This window comes from Cinclus cinclus, chromosome 4 (assembly GCF_963662255.1).
Source record: "Cinclus cinclus chromosome 4, bCinCin1.1, whole genome shotgun sequence".
Taxonomy (NCBI): Eukaryota; Metazoa; Chordata; class Aves; order Passeriformes; family Cinclidae; genus Cinclus; species Cinclus cinclus.
Genome location: NC_085049.1, coordinates 65,764,215 through 65,782,223, shown reverse-complemented (window position 1 = coordinate 65,782,223; position 18,009 = coordinate 65,764,215). Strand labels below are relative to the sequence as shown.

The 18,009-nt window shown below is 51.5% G+C and overlaps 1 protein-coding gene across 5 annotated transcripts in view; it reads left to right on the top strand.

The window, feature by feature from the left end:
* AHCYL2 (adenosylhomocysteinase like 2) overlaps window positions 1–17,347 on the top strand; it is a 69,423-nt gene extending 52,076 nt beyond the window's left edge. For 3 of the 5 annotated variants that reach the window (XM_062492411.1, XM_062492412.1, XM_062492413.1), the window contains 12 exons: window positions 233–335; window positions 2,961–3,055; window positions 6,202–6,308; window positions 7,442–7,558; window positions 8,790–8,853; window positions 10,065–10,153; window positions 11,484–11,554; window positions 11,690–11,784; window positions 12,290–12,388; window positions 12,975–13,043; window positions 13,116–13,194; window positions 13,650–13,774. In XM_062492411.1, the coding sequence (XP_062348395.1) occupies window positions 233–335; window positions 2,961–3,055; window positions 6,202–6,308; window positions 7,442–7,558; window positions 8,790–8,853; window positions 10,065–10,153; window positions 11,484–11,554; window positions 11,690–11,784; window positions 12,290–12,388; window positions 12,975–13,043; window positions 13,116–13,194; window positions 13,650–13,774 (1,113 nt within the window). Of the gene's footprint in view, window positions 1–232; window positions 336–2,960; window positions 3,056–6,201; window positions 6,309–7,441; window positions 7,559–8,789; window positions 8,854–10,064; window positions 10,154–11,483; window positions 11,555–11,689; window positions 11,785–12,289; window positions 12,389–12,974; window positions 13,195–13,649; window positions 13,775–14,820 lie in introns of those variants that run through there. The other 2 variants (XM_062492410.1, XM_062492408.1) reach the window with 2 other exon arrangements.
* The last annotated feature ends 662 nt before the right edge of the window (window positions 17,348–18,009 follow it).

Below are 18,009 nucleotides of genomic sequence, written 5' to 3'. Positions count from 1 at the left end.
TTTTTCCTAACAAATCCCATTTTTATGCCCCTGATCCGATTTTCCCATTATTCTTCTCCCTAATAAATAAATCCCATTTTTATGCCCCAAGATGGGATTTTCCCATTGTTTTTTCCCCAGTAAATAAATCCCATTTCTATGCCCCGGATGGGATTTTCCCGTCGTTTTTGCCCCAGGCAAAGCCGTTTCCCAGTCCCCATTGGGATTTTCCCGTTTTTTTCTCGGGATGCAGGTGCTGATGGAGACTCTGGGAGCGCTGGGAGCTCAGTGCCGCTGGGCCGCCTGCAACATCTACTCCACCCTGAACGAGGTGGCCGCAGCCCTGGCCGAGAGCGGTACGGGACAGAGCACTGGGAATTCCAGAGGGGATTGTACTGGGAATTCCAGAGGGGAATTGCAGAGGGGATTGTACTGGGAATTCCAGAGGGGAATTGCAGAGGGGATTGTACCGGGAATTCCAGAGGGGATTGTACTGGGAATTCCAGAGGGGAATTGTAGAGGGGATTGTACTGGGAATTCCAGAGGGGGAATTGTACCGGGAATTCCAGAGGGGATTGTACCGGGAATTCCATAGGGGATTGTACTGGGAATTCCAGAGGGGAATTGCACAGGGGATTGTAGTGCGGTTGTACTGGGAATTCCAGAGGGGAATTGTAGAGGGGATTGTACTGGGAATTCCAGAGGGGAATTCCAGAGGGGATGGTACTGGGAATTCCAGAGGGGAATTGCAGAGGGGATTGTACCGGGAATTCCAGAGGGGATTGTACTGGGAATTCCAGAGGGGAATTGTAGAGGGGATTGTACTGGGAATTCCAGAGGGGGAATTGTACCGGGAATTCCAGAGGGGATTGTACCGGGAATTCCATAGGGGATTGTACTGGGAATTCCAGAGGGGAATTGCACAGGGGATTGTAGTGCGGTTGTACTGGGAATTCCAGAGGGGAATTGTAGAGGGGATTGTACTGGGAATTCCAGAGGGGAATTCCAGAGGGGAATTCCAGAGGGGATTGTACCGGCAATTCCAGAGGGGAATTGCACAGGGGATTGTACTGGGAATTCCAGAGGGGAATTTCAGAGGGGATTGTAGTGCGATTGTACTGGGAATTCCATAGGGGATTGTACTGTGAATTCCATAGGGGATTTTACCAGGAATTCCAGAGGGGATTGTACTGGGGTTGTACTGGGAATTGCAGAGGGGATTGTACTGTGAATTCCATAGGGGATTGTACCAGGAATTCCAGAGGGGATCGTATTGGGATTGTACTGGCAATGCCAGAGGGGATTGTACCGGGAATTCCAGAGAGGAATCCTCCTGGGATTGTACTGGGAATTTTATAGGGGAATCCTCCTGTGATTGTACTGGGAATTCCATGGAGGAATCCCCTAGGGAATTCCTCCTGGGATTGTACTGGGAATTTCATAGGGCATTCCTCCTTGAATTGTACAGGGGAATTTTATAGGGGAATTTATAGGGAAATCCTCCTGGGATTTTACTGGGAATTTTATAGGGGATTCCATAGGGAGCTTACAGGGGATTCCTCCTGGGTTTGTAGGGGATTTTATAGGGAATTTTACAGGGGATTATAGGGGATTCATCATGGGATTGAACAGGGAATTTACAGGAAATTTACAGAGAATTATGGGGATTTATAGGGAATTCCTTCTCAGTTTTATAGGGAATTACTTCTGGGTTTTATAGGGCAGTAATCATGGGTTTTATAGGGAATTCCTCCTAGGTTTATTATCAAATTCCTTCTGGATTTTGTAGGGAATTCCTTCTACATTTTATAGGGAATTCCTCCTGCATTTTATATCAGAGTCTTTCTGGGTTTTATTTACAGGGAATTTCTCCTGGATTTATAGGGGATTTTACTGGGAATTTTAGAGGGGGTTATAGGGAATTCCTCCTGGGTTGTATAGGGAATTTTTGCTGCCCTGTTGTTTTTTAGCTCACTTATCACCCCTTGGAGGTTTTTTCCCCTCAGTTCTCTTCAGTTTACAATAAATGTACAGCACAAAATCAACCCTTTCCAAAGCTCTGGAACTCTTGGAATTTTAGTTTTTCCCCCCTGGACTTACCCAGGTAAAATCCCTGCCCTTATCCAGGTAAAATCCTTGGTAAAAATGTCCTTTAATGAGCTGAAGCTGGAAGTTGTTTTGCTCAGAAAAAGGAAGATAAATGTTGTTTAATTTCTATAATTTGGGCCATAACTCAGGTGAAAGAGAGGATTTGGGAGGGGTGGGATGTAATTCCCAAAACAGAAACAGAGCGTGTGGCGTTACCTGGGAAATCCTGAGTTACCTCTCTACATCCAGCGAGTTTTACCTGAGTAAATCCAGGGATTTTACCTCTATGAGACCGGGGGTTTTACCTGGGTAAAGCCAAGGATTTTATCAGAGCAAGACCTGAGATTTTACCTGGGTAATGCCAAGGATTTTATCTGGATAAATCCAGGTAAATTTATCTGGATAGGACCAAGGATTTTACCTGAATGAGGCTTAGAATTTAACCTGAGTAAATCCAGGGATTTAACCTGAGAAAATCCAGGGGCTTTACCTGGAGAAGGCCAAGAGTTTTACCTGTGTAAGACCAGGGATTTTACCTGGGTAAGACCAAGGATTTAACCTGAGAAAATCCAGGGGGTTTACTTTGGTAAAACCAGGGATTTTGCCAGGGTAGTGACAGGAATTTTACCTGAGTAAATCCAGGGGTTTTACCTGGGTAAGGCTTGGGATTTTACCTGCCTAAAGCCAGGGAATCCACCTGGCTGAAGCCACAGGTTTGACCACGAGCTCTGGGACTCCCAGAAGAATCCAAACCCAACGCGTTGCCCGTGGGTTTTACTGGCTGAAACCAGTAATATACTCCAATCAATTAACACATTAATTATTAAATCAGCGTCCAGGAGCTGATTCCCAAGGGATTTTCCTGCCTTAACACCCTCTCCCTCCCTGCCCAGGCTTCCCTGTTTTTGCCTGGAAGGGCGAATCTGAGGATGATTTCTGGTGGTGCATCGACCGCTGCGTCAACGTCGAGGGCTGGCAGCCCAACATGGTGAGTTGGGAAACACCTGGAAAACATCTGGAGAGGAGGAGGAGGAGGGAAGGGCAGCTGAAATCTCCTGGATCTCACCAAGTGAGGTTTTGTTTCACTGCTTCCCAAATGAGCTGTATTAATGCAACTTTTGGAGCAGTTTATTTTTATTTCAGAGCAGCTTGCTGCAGTTTAAAGTGCACAAAATGGCTCCAAATCAGGATTTTTGGAGAAGAGGTTTTCACCCTTTTTTACCCTTGAATTCTCACCTTTGGCTGAGGTGATTTTTGGGAACAGAGCCCGGATTATGCCGTGATTTCCACACTCCACACAAAGCCTCAGGTACCCCAGCTCCCTTTTTATCCTGCCCTTGTTTCCAGGAAAAAAAAATTCACCTGGAATTGCGTGAGCAGAATAATTTTCAGCTGTCAGATGTGCTGTTTTCATCACATTTCCCCAAAGATTTTGAGCCCTGGCACTCCTGATCTAAATGACCTGAATCATCCTGATCTAAATGATCAGGATGAGAAATGATGAGAGGGAATCAAAGGTGGAAACGTGGATCTGAGTTGGGTTTTTTGCCAATATTGGCTCATTTGAGGTGGGAATTTTGTCTATTCCAGTCGCTGTCACCTTTAAAAAAAACAGGAATGTCAAAAGGAATCCACCCCCGAGGTATCAAACTGAGTCTAGACACGAGAGCAGCTCTTGGAGGAATCATTTCCCATCTAAAATGTCACTTTTGGAACAAGTCAGCATCCCAGAAAATGCAGATTTTGCTTTCCCAGGATCTTTTCATTCTGGGACTATTTTCAGACCTGCTCTTGGACCATGTAAATGATGAAGGGAGCACCAGGATCTTGGATCTGTTCTCAGAGATTTTGCTGGATTTTGGAGATCCGTGGTTTTAGAGATAAGAAATGGGACACTGAGTGAGGAACAGGGTGTGGGAAGGATCTGAAAGTCATGGAATTATGGAATGGTTCAGGTTGGGAGGGATCTTCAATCCCATCCCATTCCACAGGGACACCTCCCACTGTCCCAGGCTGCTCCCAGCTCCATCCAGTCTGGCCTTGGGCCATTCCAGGGATCCAGGGGCAGCCACAGCTGCTCTGGGAATTATTTAATTACTCATTTTTCCCATAGTTGCTCCTTGTTCCTTGGAAATGGGGCCAGTTCATGACCATTCCCATTCTGGGAATCCTTCATGGGAGGGCTCTGGGAATTCTGACCTTCAGGGGAGGGCTCCTTCTGGACTGGAATGGTTCAGAAAAGGTGGGGTTTTTTCCTGAAAAAGATGAAATCTGAGAGATTTCCTTCATGGAAGAGCTTTTCCAGGGATTTTCTGCTGGAGAAAACATTGGATGGAAGGGCTGAGGGAGGAGTTGGTGACCTGGAGAGAAGCTCCAGGTACCTTCCAAGGCTGCTTTTCTCCTGGAAAAAAATATTTCCATCTTTAATAAAGTGGGCTTTAAAAAAAAAAAAAACCAAAACTAAACCCTTCCTGGAAGAATAGGAATGAGGCCAAACAGTCTGCAAAAAGATGGGAAAACTGCAGGAATGTGTGATGGGTCTGGGGGTGTCACACCAAGGTGCCCTCCCAGCTCCTCCAGGGATCTCCTTTGTGGGGATTTCATCCCCTGCTCTCCCAGGAAAGGGGGAACCTGCCAAGGCCTGGATTCTCTCTTGGAAAGAGGATTCAGTGCTCTATTAAATGGGAATTAATGAAATTAAGACATCCAGGGAATTCCAGATTCTGAATTCTGAATTCCAAATTCTGAATTCTTCCCTGGTTGGCTCAGGAGAGCTCCCAGTTGCACCGAACCCTTCCCAGCCCTGGAGGGGGCACAGGGCTGGGAATGGATTCCCTAGAGATTCCTGCTCAGCTCTGCCAGGACACCCTGAGCTTCCCATGCCTTCCAGAGGAGCAGCTGCCTCCCAGCTTTTTCCTGGGAAGGCTCCAGAGGGTCCCCGCTCCAGACAGAGACACTTCCACTCAGGGTTGGGGTTTTAGGATGTCCAGAATTCCCCAAATCCCTGCAGGCCATGTCCCCAAACTCCTGGCTGCTGTGGGATGGGGATAATCTGGGAGATGCTTTAGGGCAGGGCCCTTTCCTGGCATCAGGACAGAGCTGTGAGTGCAGGGAATCCCCAAATCCTCCCTGGTGTCCCTTGGGAAGGGATTGCTGCCAGCAGGCTCTGGGCATGGGGTGGTGGTGGTGGTGGTGATGAAGTGAGAAATGTTTGGGGAAGAGGAGAAAGAGAGAAGAGGGGGAGGAGGAGGAGGATGACTATGATGACGATGATGATGACGATGATGATGATGACGATGCAGTGAGAAGTCTGACATCAGTGTATGGAATATGCAAGGATGAGGATGATAATGATGAGGATGATGATGATGCAGTGGGAATTCCTTGTGTTGGAGTAGGGAACATAAAAAGAAGAGGAGGAGGATGATGATGATGAGGTGAGAAGTCTTTGACCTCAATGTATGGAATATGGAAAGAAGAGGAGGAGGAGAAGACAAAGGAGGAAGATGCAGTGAGAAGTCTTTGGTGCAGGGAATGTGAGGAGTCAGCTGAGGAGGATGGTGATGGTGATGCAGTGAAAAGTCTCTTACATCAGTGTGTGGAATATGCGAGGACCATGAGGGTGAGGGTGACGATGGTGATGATAATGACAAGGATGATGAGGAGGATGATGATGGTGATGGTGATGGTGACTCTGAGGACGATTGTGCTCTTAAACTGGGCAGCCCCTGGACACTTGCCCCACCCTGGGTGACATCTGCTCCCTGTTTTCCCTGGAATCCAGCAGGGTTCTCACACTTCCCACCTTGCCCTGGCCACCGAGACCTCCTGAGGGCCAGGAGGACTTGGCAAAATCCACATTTGGGTTTTCTCCTTTTCCTGTGCCTTTTCTTCTTCAGGGGATGGATCCCTCTGAGCCCAGCACCTTCCCTGGTGCCATTCCAGGTGTTTCCATACACACAAGGCTGGCCAAGCTCTTGGACATCTCTTTTCCATGGAATTCTGAGATTTCTGGGACTGAGTTGTTTTCTTCCTGTCTGCTCTTCCCCAGGTGGTTTTCTAGAGGTCTCCTCTCCTTGCTCACCTCCAACATTTTAATTCCAGCAGTGACTCTGTGGCTGCTTTTTATTCCAGATCCTGGATGATGGGGGAGATCTCACCCACTGGATCTACAAGAAATATCCAAACATGTTCAAGAAGATCAAGGGGATCGTGGAGGAGAGCGTGACTGGGGTCCACAGGTAATGGGACGGGCTGGAGAAGTTTGGGACCAAACTCAGTCCCCACAACTGAGCTCAGGGCTGAACCTCCAGCACCTGGGCTCTGCTTATCCCTCAGCCTGGGCCTGGCTTTATATGGAAAGTGCTTGGAACGCCAAGCAGGACACCTGGAACTGCTCTGAGCTCCCAGTCAGCAGCTTCCTGAGAGTGTCCAGGTGGGACTGGGAGGAAGGAGAGGCTCTCACCTCTCAGGTGTGAGAGGGAGCCAAGAGCACAGCCCTGACCTAAATCCATGGGAAGCAGAGGTTTGGGAAGGGGAACTGGGTTGTTTTTCTGGGGGGAGGGAAAACCTCAGAGATGAGTGAGTGAAATCCCTGGGTGTCTGGAGGAGAAGAGCTGAGCTGGGAGCAGCTCTGGGGGCTGGGAGGTGTCAGAGGAGCTTTTCCATGGGCTTAATCCCATCTCAGATGGCAGGGAACTGAGGAGAGCAGCAGCTTTTGGCTGTGTTCCTGCAGGAGGAAAAGGCTTGGCTGCAGTTCTCAGAGGTTCAGGCAGCTCCTGGAACAGGCAGTGAAATGTTTGAAATGGGGGAAAAGTGGCTCCAGGTCTGCACCAGTGGCCTTTGGAGAAGGACTGGTGGTATTTTTAGGATCCAAAATCCCAGTGTGGAAAGAAGAGAATTCCAAAGGCAGGTTCTCCTTCCCAAGGGCTGGAGCAGGGACAGGATTTTCAGATTTTCAAGGTGTTTAAGTTGATTTTTAGTGATTTTCCTGCTATGGGCAGTTGAGTTTGTGTGCAGAGATGAGAACAGGGGGATGGGAAGGATCCAGAGAGAGCTTCCAGCACATTCCAGGGCCTGAAGGGTCTCCAGGAGAGCTGGAGAGGTGCTGGGGACAAGGCATGGAGGGACAGACAGAGAATGGCTTCCCACTGGGAAAGGGAGGATTGGAGTGGGAATTTGGGAATTAGGAATTCCTGGCTGGGCTGGAATTGCCAGAGCAGCTGTGGCTGCCCCTGGATCCCTGGAATGTCCAAGGCCAGGCTGGACATTGAGACAGGGTCCAGGATGATCTTTAGGCCCTTTTCCAACCCAAAGCCCCCGAGTGCAGGGATGAGTGCCCCATGGATAATCCCTTATTCTGTGCCTGTTCCAGACTGTACCAGCTCTCCAAGGCAGGGAAGCTCTGTGTGCCAGCCATGAACGTCAACGACTCCGTCACCAAGCAGAAGTTTGACAACCTGTACTGCTGCAGGGAGTCCATCCTGGATGGGTGCGTGGGAATTCCACAGGGAACGGGCAGGAATTCCACAGGGAATGGAGAAGAATTCCCACAAGGAACGGGGAGGAATTCCACAAGGAATGGAGAGGAATTCCCTCAGGGACCTGGCAGGAATTCCACAGGGAATGGGCAGGAATTCCCTCAGGGAATGGGGAGGCATTCCCACATTGCTCTCCTCAGCTCTTTATTCGTTTTATATTCATGGAATTGGTGTCTGCCTCAAATTCCAGCCCCAAATTCCGAGCGAGGCTGGGACAGGTGTTGTCCTCGTTGTGCCATCGTTTGTGGCACCATCCATGAACAATCCCTGAATTTTGGATGTGCAGCAGCACCTTCCAAGGACCAGGGAGCAGCAGTGGGAATGATGAGGGGGGTGAAATAAGGGAACAGAATTCCCAGAGCAGCTGTGGCTGCCTCTGGATCCTTGGAATGTCTAAGACCAGGCTGGACACTGGGGCTGGGAGCACCTGGGACAGCAAGAGGTGTCCCTGGGATGGGATAATGGGATGGGATAATGGGATTTCAGGTCCTTTCCAACCAAAAAAAAAAAAAAATCCTGATATTCTGTGGAAGCACCTTGGGGGTAAATTGGGATTTGGATTCGGTCTGGCCCAGGAATTGCAGACAGGGTCACAGCAGATAAGAGCTGAGGTGCCCTAAAGCTGTTGTGGGGTTTCAGCTGAATTACCATGGAAAAGTGGGAGAATTTCACCTTCCCTGCACTGCTAACCTATTTACTCCAGAGCTAAAAATAGCTTGGAATGTAGGACAGGCTCAGGGAGGAAGCAGAAGGAAACCAGAGGAAGGGGGAGCTTCATTTGGGAAAAGCTCTGGGATTCTGGCAAGGAGTTCCCACCCTCCTGCTGCTTCCAGGGCTTTTCCCTGGAGGGGGGACTTGGGGTTGACAACAAAATTCCAGATTAAAATATTTTTGGAGAGGATTTTCAATTGTTTTGGGAGTGTCAAAACAAAGGGTAAATTAAAGATCAACAAAAAAAGGGCTCCGGACCCAAATTCCATCCTCACTGTTGGAAGAACAAAAGAATCCCCACCCAAAAGGAAAAGGGAATTTTGGGGGTTTTATTGGGTTTTCCTTTCTCTGGAATTTCAGGGATGCAGGATCCAGCTGTGGATCCATCATTGGAGCAACTCTTAATGCTGAGCTGTAATTCTGACCTTTAGTTGTGGATTTATAATTTTTTTATTTTTCCTTTTTCCTCAGCCTTAAGAGGACAACGGACATGATGTTCGGAGGGAAGCAGGTGGTGGTTTGTGGCTATGGGGAGGTAAGGGGCTTCATTTTCCTCCTTTTCCCACTGGGAATTCGTGTGTAAAATCAGCACAGCTTCCTCCACCCTCAGGTCTTTGCTCTGCACACCTGCAGGACCCTCCAAACCTCAGGAGTTTACCAAAAAACTGAAAGTTTTCTTCATTTCTTTATTATTAAAGAGATGCCAAAGCTGAATCTTAAAAAAAATTAAAATATTCTGAATATCTTTAATATCTGGATATTGGCATGCCCACATATTGATACCACACATATTTATATAATTTTAATATTATATTTAATCTGATCTTACTAAAATCTGTTGTTTGGTGTTCTGGGCATTCCAGTGTCGTCAAGAGAGAATTAATCTTGATTTATCCCTTCATCCACCCTCCCTCCACATGGGAATATATTCCCCTTTTCCCAGTTTTTTCTCAGGACCAGTTCACACCAGGTGCTCTACTAGGATTTTTTAATGCCCAAACAGCTGGAATGGGTTTTTCCTGCTGTAATCACATTTTTTGGGAACTTTCGGTGGTTTAACCTGGATTCCCTGCACTGCCTGTGCTGGGCAAAGGTTAAATAAAGCTCATTAACTCTCCGAGGTTAATTACCCCTAAAGCTTCCTGAGTGGAGCAAAGGCTACAGGAGGCTGTGAAACTTTCCCTGGGATCTTTGGAATGTGCTGTTGTGGTACATTCCAGACCTTGGGATGTTCTGGAGGAAAATAACCCCTGGGACCAAAACCAGAAGGGGATTTTAGTGCCTGTCTTCCCAAAACTGGGCCTGAGCCCCAGGTTGCTCCAAATTCAGGGAATTCCTGCACCAGAAGTGGAGTTTAACACCCCCAGAGGGCTCTGAAGGGGCTGGGAAGAGTTCCCTAGAGCTGTGCATCCCTTGGGAGATTCCCAAGCTCCAAGGAAGAGTTCCCTGGAGCTGTGCCTCCCTTGGGAGATTCCCAAGCTCCAAGGAAGAGTTCCCTGGAGTTGTGCATCCCTTGGGAGATTCCCAAGCTCCAAGGAAGAGTTCCCTAGAGCTGTGCCTCCCTTGGGAGGTTCCCAGGCTCCAAGGAAGTGTTCCCTGGAGTTGTGCATCCCTTGGGAAATTCCCAAGCTCCAAGGAAGAGTTCCCTGGAGTTGTGCATCCCTCAGGAAATTCCCAAGCTCCAAGGAAGAGTTCCCTGGAGCTGTGCATCCCTGGGGAGGTTCCTGAGTGCTGTCCCTGTTGCAGGTGGGCAAGGGCTGCTGTGCTGCCCTCAAGGCCATGGGCTCCATCGTCTACGTCACCGAGATAGACCCCATCTGCGCCCTGCAGGCCTGGTAAGGGCTCAGCCGCCCGGGAATTCTCCTTTTTCCCAGGAAAACCGTGGCCAGAGCTTGCTGGGGTCACAAAGGAGGCCAGGGAAGAGGTCAGGGATGTCCTGCAGCCACAGCTTTGCCCTGCCCTGAGATATCTCCCAGTTTATTCCATCCTATCCCCCGTGAAAGGGCTCTGCCTTAAAAGATCTCCCACTTTATCCCATCCTAGAAAAACTCCCTGTCCTAACGCTTCTCCCACTTTATCCCATCCCAGGAAAGGGCTCTATGCTAAAACATCTCCAAGTTTATCCCATACCAGGAAAATTCCCTGCCCTAAAGCATCTCCCAATTTATCTCATCCCATGAAAGGTCCCTGCTCTAAAGCACTTCCCAGTTTATCCCATCCCACAGCAGCCAGGAGTTTGGAGATGTGGTTTATAGGGATTTTGGGCATGAGCCATTCCCTGGCTCTCCCAGGGCTGTGCCCACACCTCGCCCTGGGGGTGTGTGGGGTCCCCAGCCCTCACAGAGCCCTCACTGGCACCAGGACACCCCAAAAAAGGCTGAGCACCCCCTGAGATCCAACCTGGATCCCTCCAGACACAGCTGGGTTTGGATTCTCCTTCTGCATCCCAAAAACAGCCAGAGCCTCCCCAAACCCTCAGCCTGCTCCTCACAAGGTCCTTCCAAGGCTTTTGTGGTGAGAGGACTAGTTGGAATGAGTTCTAATTAGCAGAGCTGATGAACTTCTGGGTTGCTCTGTGACCTTCATCCATCCATCCATCCATCCATCCATCCATCCATCCATCCATCCCTCCGTCCCTCCATCCATCCCTCCATCCATCCCTTCCTCCCTCCATCCATCCATCCATCCATCCATCCATCCATCCATCCATCCATCCATCCCCACCCTGCCCTTGTTATCCCTTGTTATCCCTTGTTATCCCTTGTTATCCCTGAGCTCACCTTGCTGGGGAGGGGAGGGCAGGGCTCAGCATCTCTGCAGGTTCTGCCAGTGCCTAAAAAAGGATTTCAGGGTTGGTGAGAGGCACCTGCAGCTTTGGGGTGTTTTTTAGAATGCTCTAAATCTGTCCCAACCTGGATTCGGAGCAGATCCACAGCTCCTGGATGTTCCTTGCAGGAGGAACAGCTCCAAAAAAAACCCATCAGGGCGCAGAATTGAGGTTTGCAGTTGAGTAAGTCTTGACAGGACATGGGAAAGCCCCAAAATCCCTTCTCACAAATATCCCAGATCCTCCAGGATGACCCCAAAAACTCCCAATGGCTCACTGACTCTTCAGGAAGTTAAAACTGGGGTCTGGGGTCACTTTCTCCCTGTTTTTCCTCTCAGCATGGACGGATTCCGACTGGTGAAGCTCAATGAAGTCATCAGACAGGTCGACATCGTCATCACCTGCACAGGTACGGGGGCAGGAGGGTAAGAAATGGGATCAGCACCCCAAAACTGGCCCCATCGCCATCCTGGAGCCGAGGGAAAACCCCCAAAGGTGTGGGGTAGGGCTCAGGGGGCGTTTATCAGGGTTTTGGTGCCCACAGGGAACAAGAACGTGGTGACCAGGGAACATCTGGACAGGATGAAGAACAGCTGCATTGTCTGCAACATGGGGCACTCCAACACCGAGATCGACGTGGTGAGCTGGGCTGGGGGTCTCTTCTGGGGTCATGGGGTTTGGGGTTACAGTGCTTTGGGGTGATGGTGCTTTGGGGTGATGGTGCTTCAGGATTAATGGTGTTTTGGGGTGGTGGTGCTTTGAGTGACAGTGTTTAGGGGTGATGGTGTTCTGGGCTGAACGGTGTTTGGGGTGACTGTTATGGGGTGATGGTGTTTGGGGTAATCTTGTTTTGAGGTGATGGTGGTTTGGGGTTACAGTGCTTTAGGATGGTGGTTCTTTGGGGCAGTGGTGTTTGGGATGATGGTGTTTTGGGCTGAACGGTGTTTGGGGTGACTGTTTTAGGGTGGAGGTGCTTTGGGGTTACAGTGTTTTAGGATGATGGTGTGTTGGGGTGATGATATTTTAGGACGATGGTGTTTTGGGCTGAACAGTGTTTGGGGTGACTGTTTTGGGGTGAGGGTGAATCATTAAAACCGTTTGGGGTGGCTCTGGTGCTGCTCTAATGTTTCACCCCTCTGTGCAGGCCAGCCTGCGCACACCTGAGCTCACCTGGGAGCGGGTGAGGTCCCAGGTGGATCATGTCATCTGGCCGGACGGGAAGAGGATCGTGCTGCTGGCAGAGGTGAGTGGAGCAGCAGGGATTGCAGCTCTGTGCCTCGTGGAATCATGGAGTTTTTGAGGTTGGAAAACACCTGAGTCCATCGAGTCCAGCCATTCCCAGCACTGCCAAAGCCACCCATGTCCCCAAGTGTCACATCAACAGGGCTTTGAAATTCCTTTAGGGATGGGGACTCCAAAGCTCCCTGGTCAGCTGTGCAAGAGCTGGACAAACCTTTCCATGAAGGAATTTTCCCTAAAATTCCAGACCCTCCCCTGGCCCAGCCTGAGGCCATTCCCTCTCCTCCTGTCCCCATTTCCTGGGAGCAGATCCCAAATCCCACCCGGCTGTCCCCTCCTGTCCCGGAGTTGTGCAGAGCCACAAGGTCCCCCCCTGAGTTCCTGGGATGAAGAAAAGCTCCCCAGTTCTAATTTATCCCATTCCAGGGTATCTCCCACAGGGAGATTGCCACTTCCTAAGGGCAGCCACCCCTTGATGCTCGATGCAGGTGACAAACAGCTGGGACACATTGCTCCAGTGGTTCCTGTCCCTCCTGTGGGGTGACAAACTGAGTTTGGTGCCCTGTTAACAACCAGATTCTGCTTCCCAGGGCCGCCTGCTGAACCTGAGCTGCTCCACCGTGCCCACCTTTGTCCTGTCCATCACGGCCACCACCCAGGTGAGGAGGCTGGGGCTGGGCCAGGCCCTGCTCTGGGGACAGCAGCCACTGACCCCAGTGTCCTCTCCGCAGGCCCTGGCTCTGATCGAGCTCTACAACGCTCCCGAGGGCCGCTACAAGCAGGACGTGTACTTGCTGCCCAAAAAAATGGGTAACGACTTGGGGGTGGCACTGGGCCAGGCTGTGTGACTGTCACAGCTGGGAGGTGGCACTGGGACAGGTTGTGTCACTATCACAGCTGGGAGGTGGCACTGGGGGTTTCCAGCAGCTCCTTCCCGCTGGCCCCTGGCTCGTGGCTGCTTTCCTGTCCCACCTGTGGATGGCAGGGATGTGTCCCTGTGTAGGGGGTGTCTCGTGGTGGCTCTGCCTGTGCTGGGCCTCACCCCCAGCAGAGCCCTGAGGACATGGCCACCCTGAAAAGGTTCGGTCTCCAAGACTGGCTTTTTGCTGGGAGTTGGGGATTTTGAGGCAGGGGTGGCTTGTTCCCCTTGGTCTCGGGGTGAGGTGACACCTCCCAGAGATTCAGGTGGGCTCTGCCTCAGCACGGGGGACTCGCTGTGGCCTCCCTTCCCATATTGACGAGGCCTGGACTCCATTCCCCCCCAGACGAGTACGTGGCCAGCCTGCACCTGCCCACCTTCGACGCGCACCTGACGGAGCTGACGGATGAGCAGGCCAAGTACCTGGGGCTCAACAAGAACGGACCCTTCAAACCCAACTACTACAGGTGACCTCACAGCCTTCTCCTCCTCTTTCCAGTGCCCTCCCAGCCCTCTGCTCCTCATCCCAGTGCCCTCCCGGCCCTCTCCCCTCCTGACCTGGTACCTGTGGGGGCAGAGGGGATGGTTTTAGCCCTGCCCATTCCCCGAGAAGATTCCGAGGGCTCTCTGCTCCATCCCAGTGCAGACAACAGGAAGGGGATGGTGCAGTTGGAGCCGTGACAGGAGCACTTGGCAGGACAGGAGTCCTTTGTGCGTGGCAGCAGCTGTCACCCAGACGTGGCAGATGCCAGCACGATGCCACCGGCTCGGTGGCAGCTTTCTTTTTAAAGTTTGAAGGAAGATGAGGTGGCACAGAGCGGTCTCGGCCCCAGGGCTGCTCCCACGGGCACAGATCCATGGCTCCTTCCTGAGCATGGGCTGGGCAGATCCCCAAAATAATAATAATTTTCAGTAGGAGCCCCTGGATCGCTTCCTTTCCACATTTTTTAGCCAACACTACCATGACTTTCCACCATGAAAATGAAACGGTTTTGCACAAACGTTGATCTGCTTGGGGGGGGTAGAGTCCAGGTCCTTTTCCTGCGAGAAGAAGGATTTTCTTGCCAGGCAGAGAGCACTGGAACACTCCTAGTTTGGGGATGACTGGATTTTCCCAGATCCTGAGTGTTTTTCCTTGCAAAATCCTGGTGCTTCCCTGTGGAGGAATTCCCTCTGGTTCAGTTCTGTGTGCCTGGTTTTGGTGTCTGGCATGGCCCAGCCTTGTTGGTAGCCAGGTTTGTTCCTGGTTTTGGCGTCTGGCCAGCCTTGCTCAGAGTGAGGTTTGTCCCATGCATGGGGAAGTCGGGATCCATTGAGGGTCTCGGGGAATTCCCTGCACTGAGGGGGAGCCACAACCCCTCAAACTTCCCATGGGCACCTCAGAGGTGATGAGGACCGAGTCCCTTCCTCGACCACTTCTCTCCTGGGCATCTCCCCAGAATGCACCGTGGTGATGCTGGGGCAGCTCCTCACCCCCTCCCCACTCACCAAACCCCCGTTTTTCGTTCTTTTCCCAGATACTGAGTTCCTGCCGCCGCATCCTGGAGAATCGCGAGGAACAGCAACAAGCACCCGAGTCTTTCTCAACTACTGTACAGGATGAAACCGCGCAAGCTTCCCACGCTAGAGCCGGGCTTGCTGCCATAGTCCACAGTGTGTTTTAGGTTATTTATTTATTAAATTAGAATACTGTTCATGTGGCCTTTGCCACTGGTGTTCGTCCTGCCGCGGGACTGGGAGACGCTGGATTTTCTTTCCGTTCCTTTCATTTTTCTCTTTGGGTTCGTTCTTTTTCGGGGCTGGGAGGACGGGGAAGGCGAGGAGGAAGCTGCTGGAATCGAGCCGTGGAATATTCCCTTATCCCTGCTCAACCCCCGCACAAGGGCGGGACCCGGCCTGGGAGTCGCTTTTGGTTTCCTCCAGCCCCCAGCGCTCCTCCAGCGGCACCGGATCCCAGCAGCCGGGGATCCTCCGGCGCTTTGACAACAAAGCCAAAATCCTCCAGGAGCTGCCACCCAGCCGGGAACCGCCTCGGGAATCTGGCTGGAGAAGCCTCTCTGTGTGCCCTGGAAGTGCCCGGGGCCGTGGCCAGCCGGGGAACCTCGCCTTAGCACTGCCCGGAGCTGTGCCCGAGGGTCAGCGCCGGCCCGGGGAGAGCCCTGAGCGCGCCCAGGAGCCGGCGCCGCTCTCCTGGCCACAGCTCCGCGGTGTTTTCCTGCTGCTGTCGTTCCGAGTGCCAACCTCTCTGGATCAACCAAAGCCGTGTTCCCGGCGGGGCCGGGGCAGCCCCGCCCGCCCGCGCTGCTGGAAGGGCCTCGCCCACCGATGCTGCTCAAGCGCCCGGCGGCTCCTCCACGCCAAGCAGAGCTCGCCGGCCGTCCGGCTGGGAGGACCCAGGTCCTTCTCCAGCTGAATTTCAGTCCTCATTGGAAACGTTCAGAGTTTTATTTTCTGGTCATATTTGTATGAATGCCGGAAATCCCCTTTGGAATGTATGAGACGTCTGCCGGAGTGACCCCTACGGATTCTGTGCAAGGGAAGAGTTCAGCATCACTTAAAAACCCTTTGGTCACCTCAGACCTCGATGTGTCAGAGCTGATGGAGAATAAATCTACCAGAGTTTTATGCCAGGATGTCCCACCTGAGTCCAGGACAGCGTGACCCTTACCAAGGTGACTTCCCAAGTGCCAGTGTCTGAGCGGAGTCACTTCTGTCCCTCACGTGGAGAACGTGACCCTTCCAAAATGAAACTGCCCAGCCCCGTGAGCACAGAAGCCTTTGTCCCCCCCTGTTTGGTTCCTGAGTCTCTCATCAGCTTCAGATCTGTGTTTTGTCCTCCTGGGCATCTTTGCCATCATGGAGAACTTTTTTTGTGGCAGCTCGTTCACGCACAAGGAAGGAAAAACGGAGGAATTTCAGCCTCGAGTCCTTCCCACAGCTCTCAGGAGATTTGGAGTCAGGTTGGCCACAAGTCGCTCATCTCCAGAGCAAACGTTCCCATGTGCCGGCTTATTCCAAGTTTCTCTTTGAAATTTCTCAAAAATCAGGAAGGAAAACCTTGAGAAGACCTCAAGGAAACCTTGAAAGAACCTTGAAGAGACCTTGGGCAGGCACCAGAGCTTTGAGAAGGCCTTGAGGAGACCTTCGGGCTTTGAGAAGCTTCCACGTAGACTGATAGCTAACCACAGACTTGGAATTATCTCTGCTCGTTCATTTTACCCAGATCCTGAGATATTTTTTGGGAAGAATCCCCTGAGCTGTTTGAGACATCACCCCCAGGTCTTTCTCCCGGAGCTGGATCCTGGTCTGTGCCAGCCCCTGCTGTTGTCTGGGAATGTGGGAGCTGCCCCTGACCCAGCTGAGACATGGCCATGGGGTCACTGGGGCAGAGCAACTTTGGGAAGAATGGGAATCCCATCCCAAGCCAACCACAGCCACTTCCCCCTGGAAAAGCCCCTTCCATCCCCATCCCTCTCATCCTCAGAGCTGCGTCCCTCCCTGTGCCTGCTCTGCACAGCCCCAGAGCCCTTCGTGCCCACTTTTAACCCCCTTTCATCTTCCAGGTAGATAGGAAGGGAAATAGATATATATATATATATATATTAATCCTAAAATCCCAACTGGCTCTTCCCACCTCGATTTTTAAAGCTCTTCTCCATGTTCTGCTTCTCCTGTAAAAGCTTTTTGGCTCGCTTGGCTTTTTTTCCTAATCAACCTGGAATCATATCCTATGATCATCTCTAAATTAAACGTGTAATGGGGTTTGGTTTCTTTTTTTTTTTTTTTCCTAAATGTAACACATTTTCCAAGACTTAGGAAAAGGGAGATTTTAGGTAACACCAGCAAAATCGTATAAAGGAAATTAATTCTGTTCTAAACTTTAGATAATAAGACAAAACCCGTCATCAGCAGTGAGGAAATGAAAACGTCGCAACCGTAACATTTCAAAAGGATGTTTTAAATATTAATGTCTGAGTGATTGTATTAGATCAGCAATAAAGACTCTGTAATCTCAAAACACAAATAAAACATTGGAAAACTCGGCCTCTCCTGGGCATCCTTGGGGTCAGGCGCGGGCAGACTGGGATTTTGGGGCGGGGGGGACAAGGAGGGATCAGGGATGTGGCAGGATGAGGGGGTTGTCCCTAAAGCCGGAGCCTCGAGCTCCTGCCGTGTCCAGGTAATTCCAGCAGGGAAAGCAGCTCCGGGCCCGCATCCTTGGCGCTGTTTGGGCTCCTGGGCTGGTGTGTCCTTGGGAAGCGGTGCCGGAACCACCTCCATCCCGTTATCTCCTCTGAACAATTCTGTTATCTGCTCTGCTCCCGCCCTGGCGTGGCCCCGCTGCAGAGCTGCGCACGCTGCCGGGGCACCAAGGGAAATGCCGACCCAAACCCTTGGCGTTTCCAGCCTTCCAGAGGCTCTGAAGGGATGTGGGACACGAGTGGCACCAGTGTCGGGCACCTGCTACCTCCCCGGCCACAGACCTGCAGTCGCCCCAAAAACAACAGCTTCCCCCCCTTTATTGGGTGTGGGAATGGGAATCCTGCTCTCCCTCTCCTGCTCCAGGGCCCCGGGAGCTGCCTGGGACCGAAATAGGGATAACGGCGTTTGGAGACAGCCCGACTGACCAGCTGCTTCTGGGGGTGTCTCGGGGACCCCAACCTTCGGCCCTGCCTGTGCTTGGGCGGCTGCAGCCTCACGGCTGC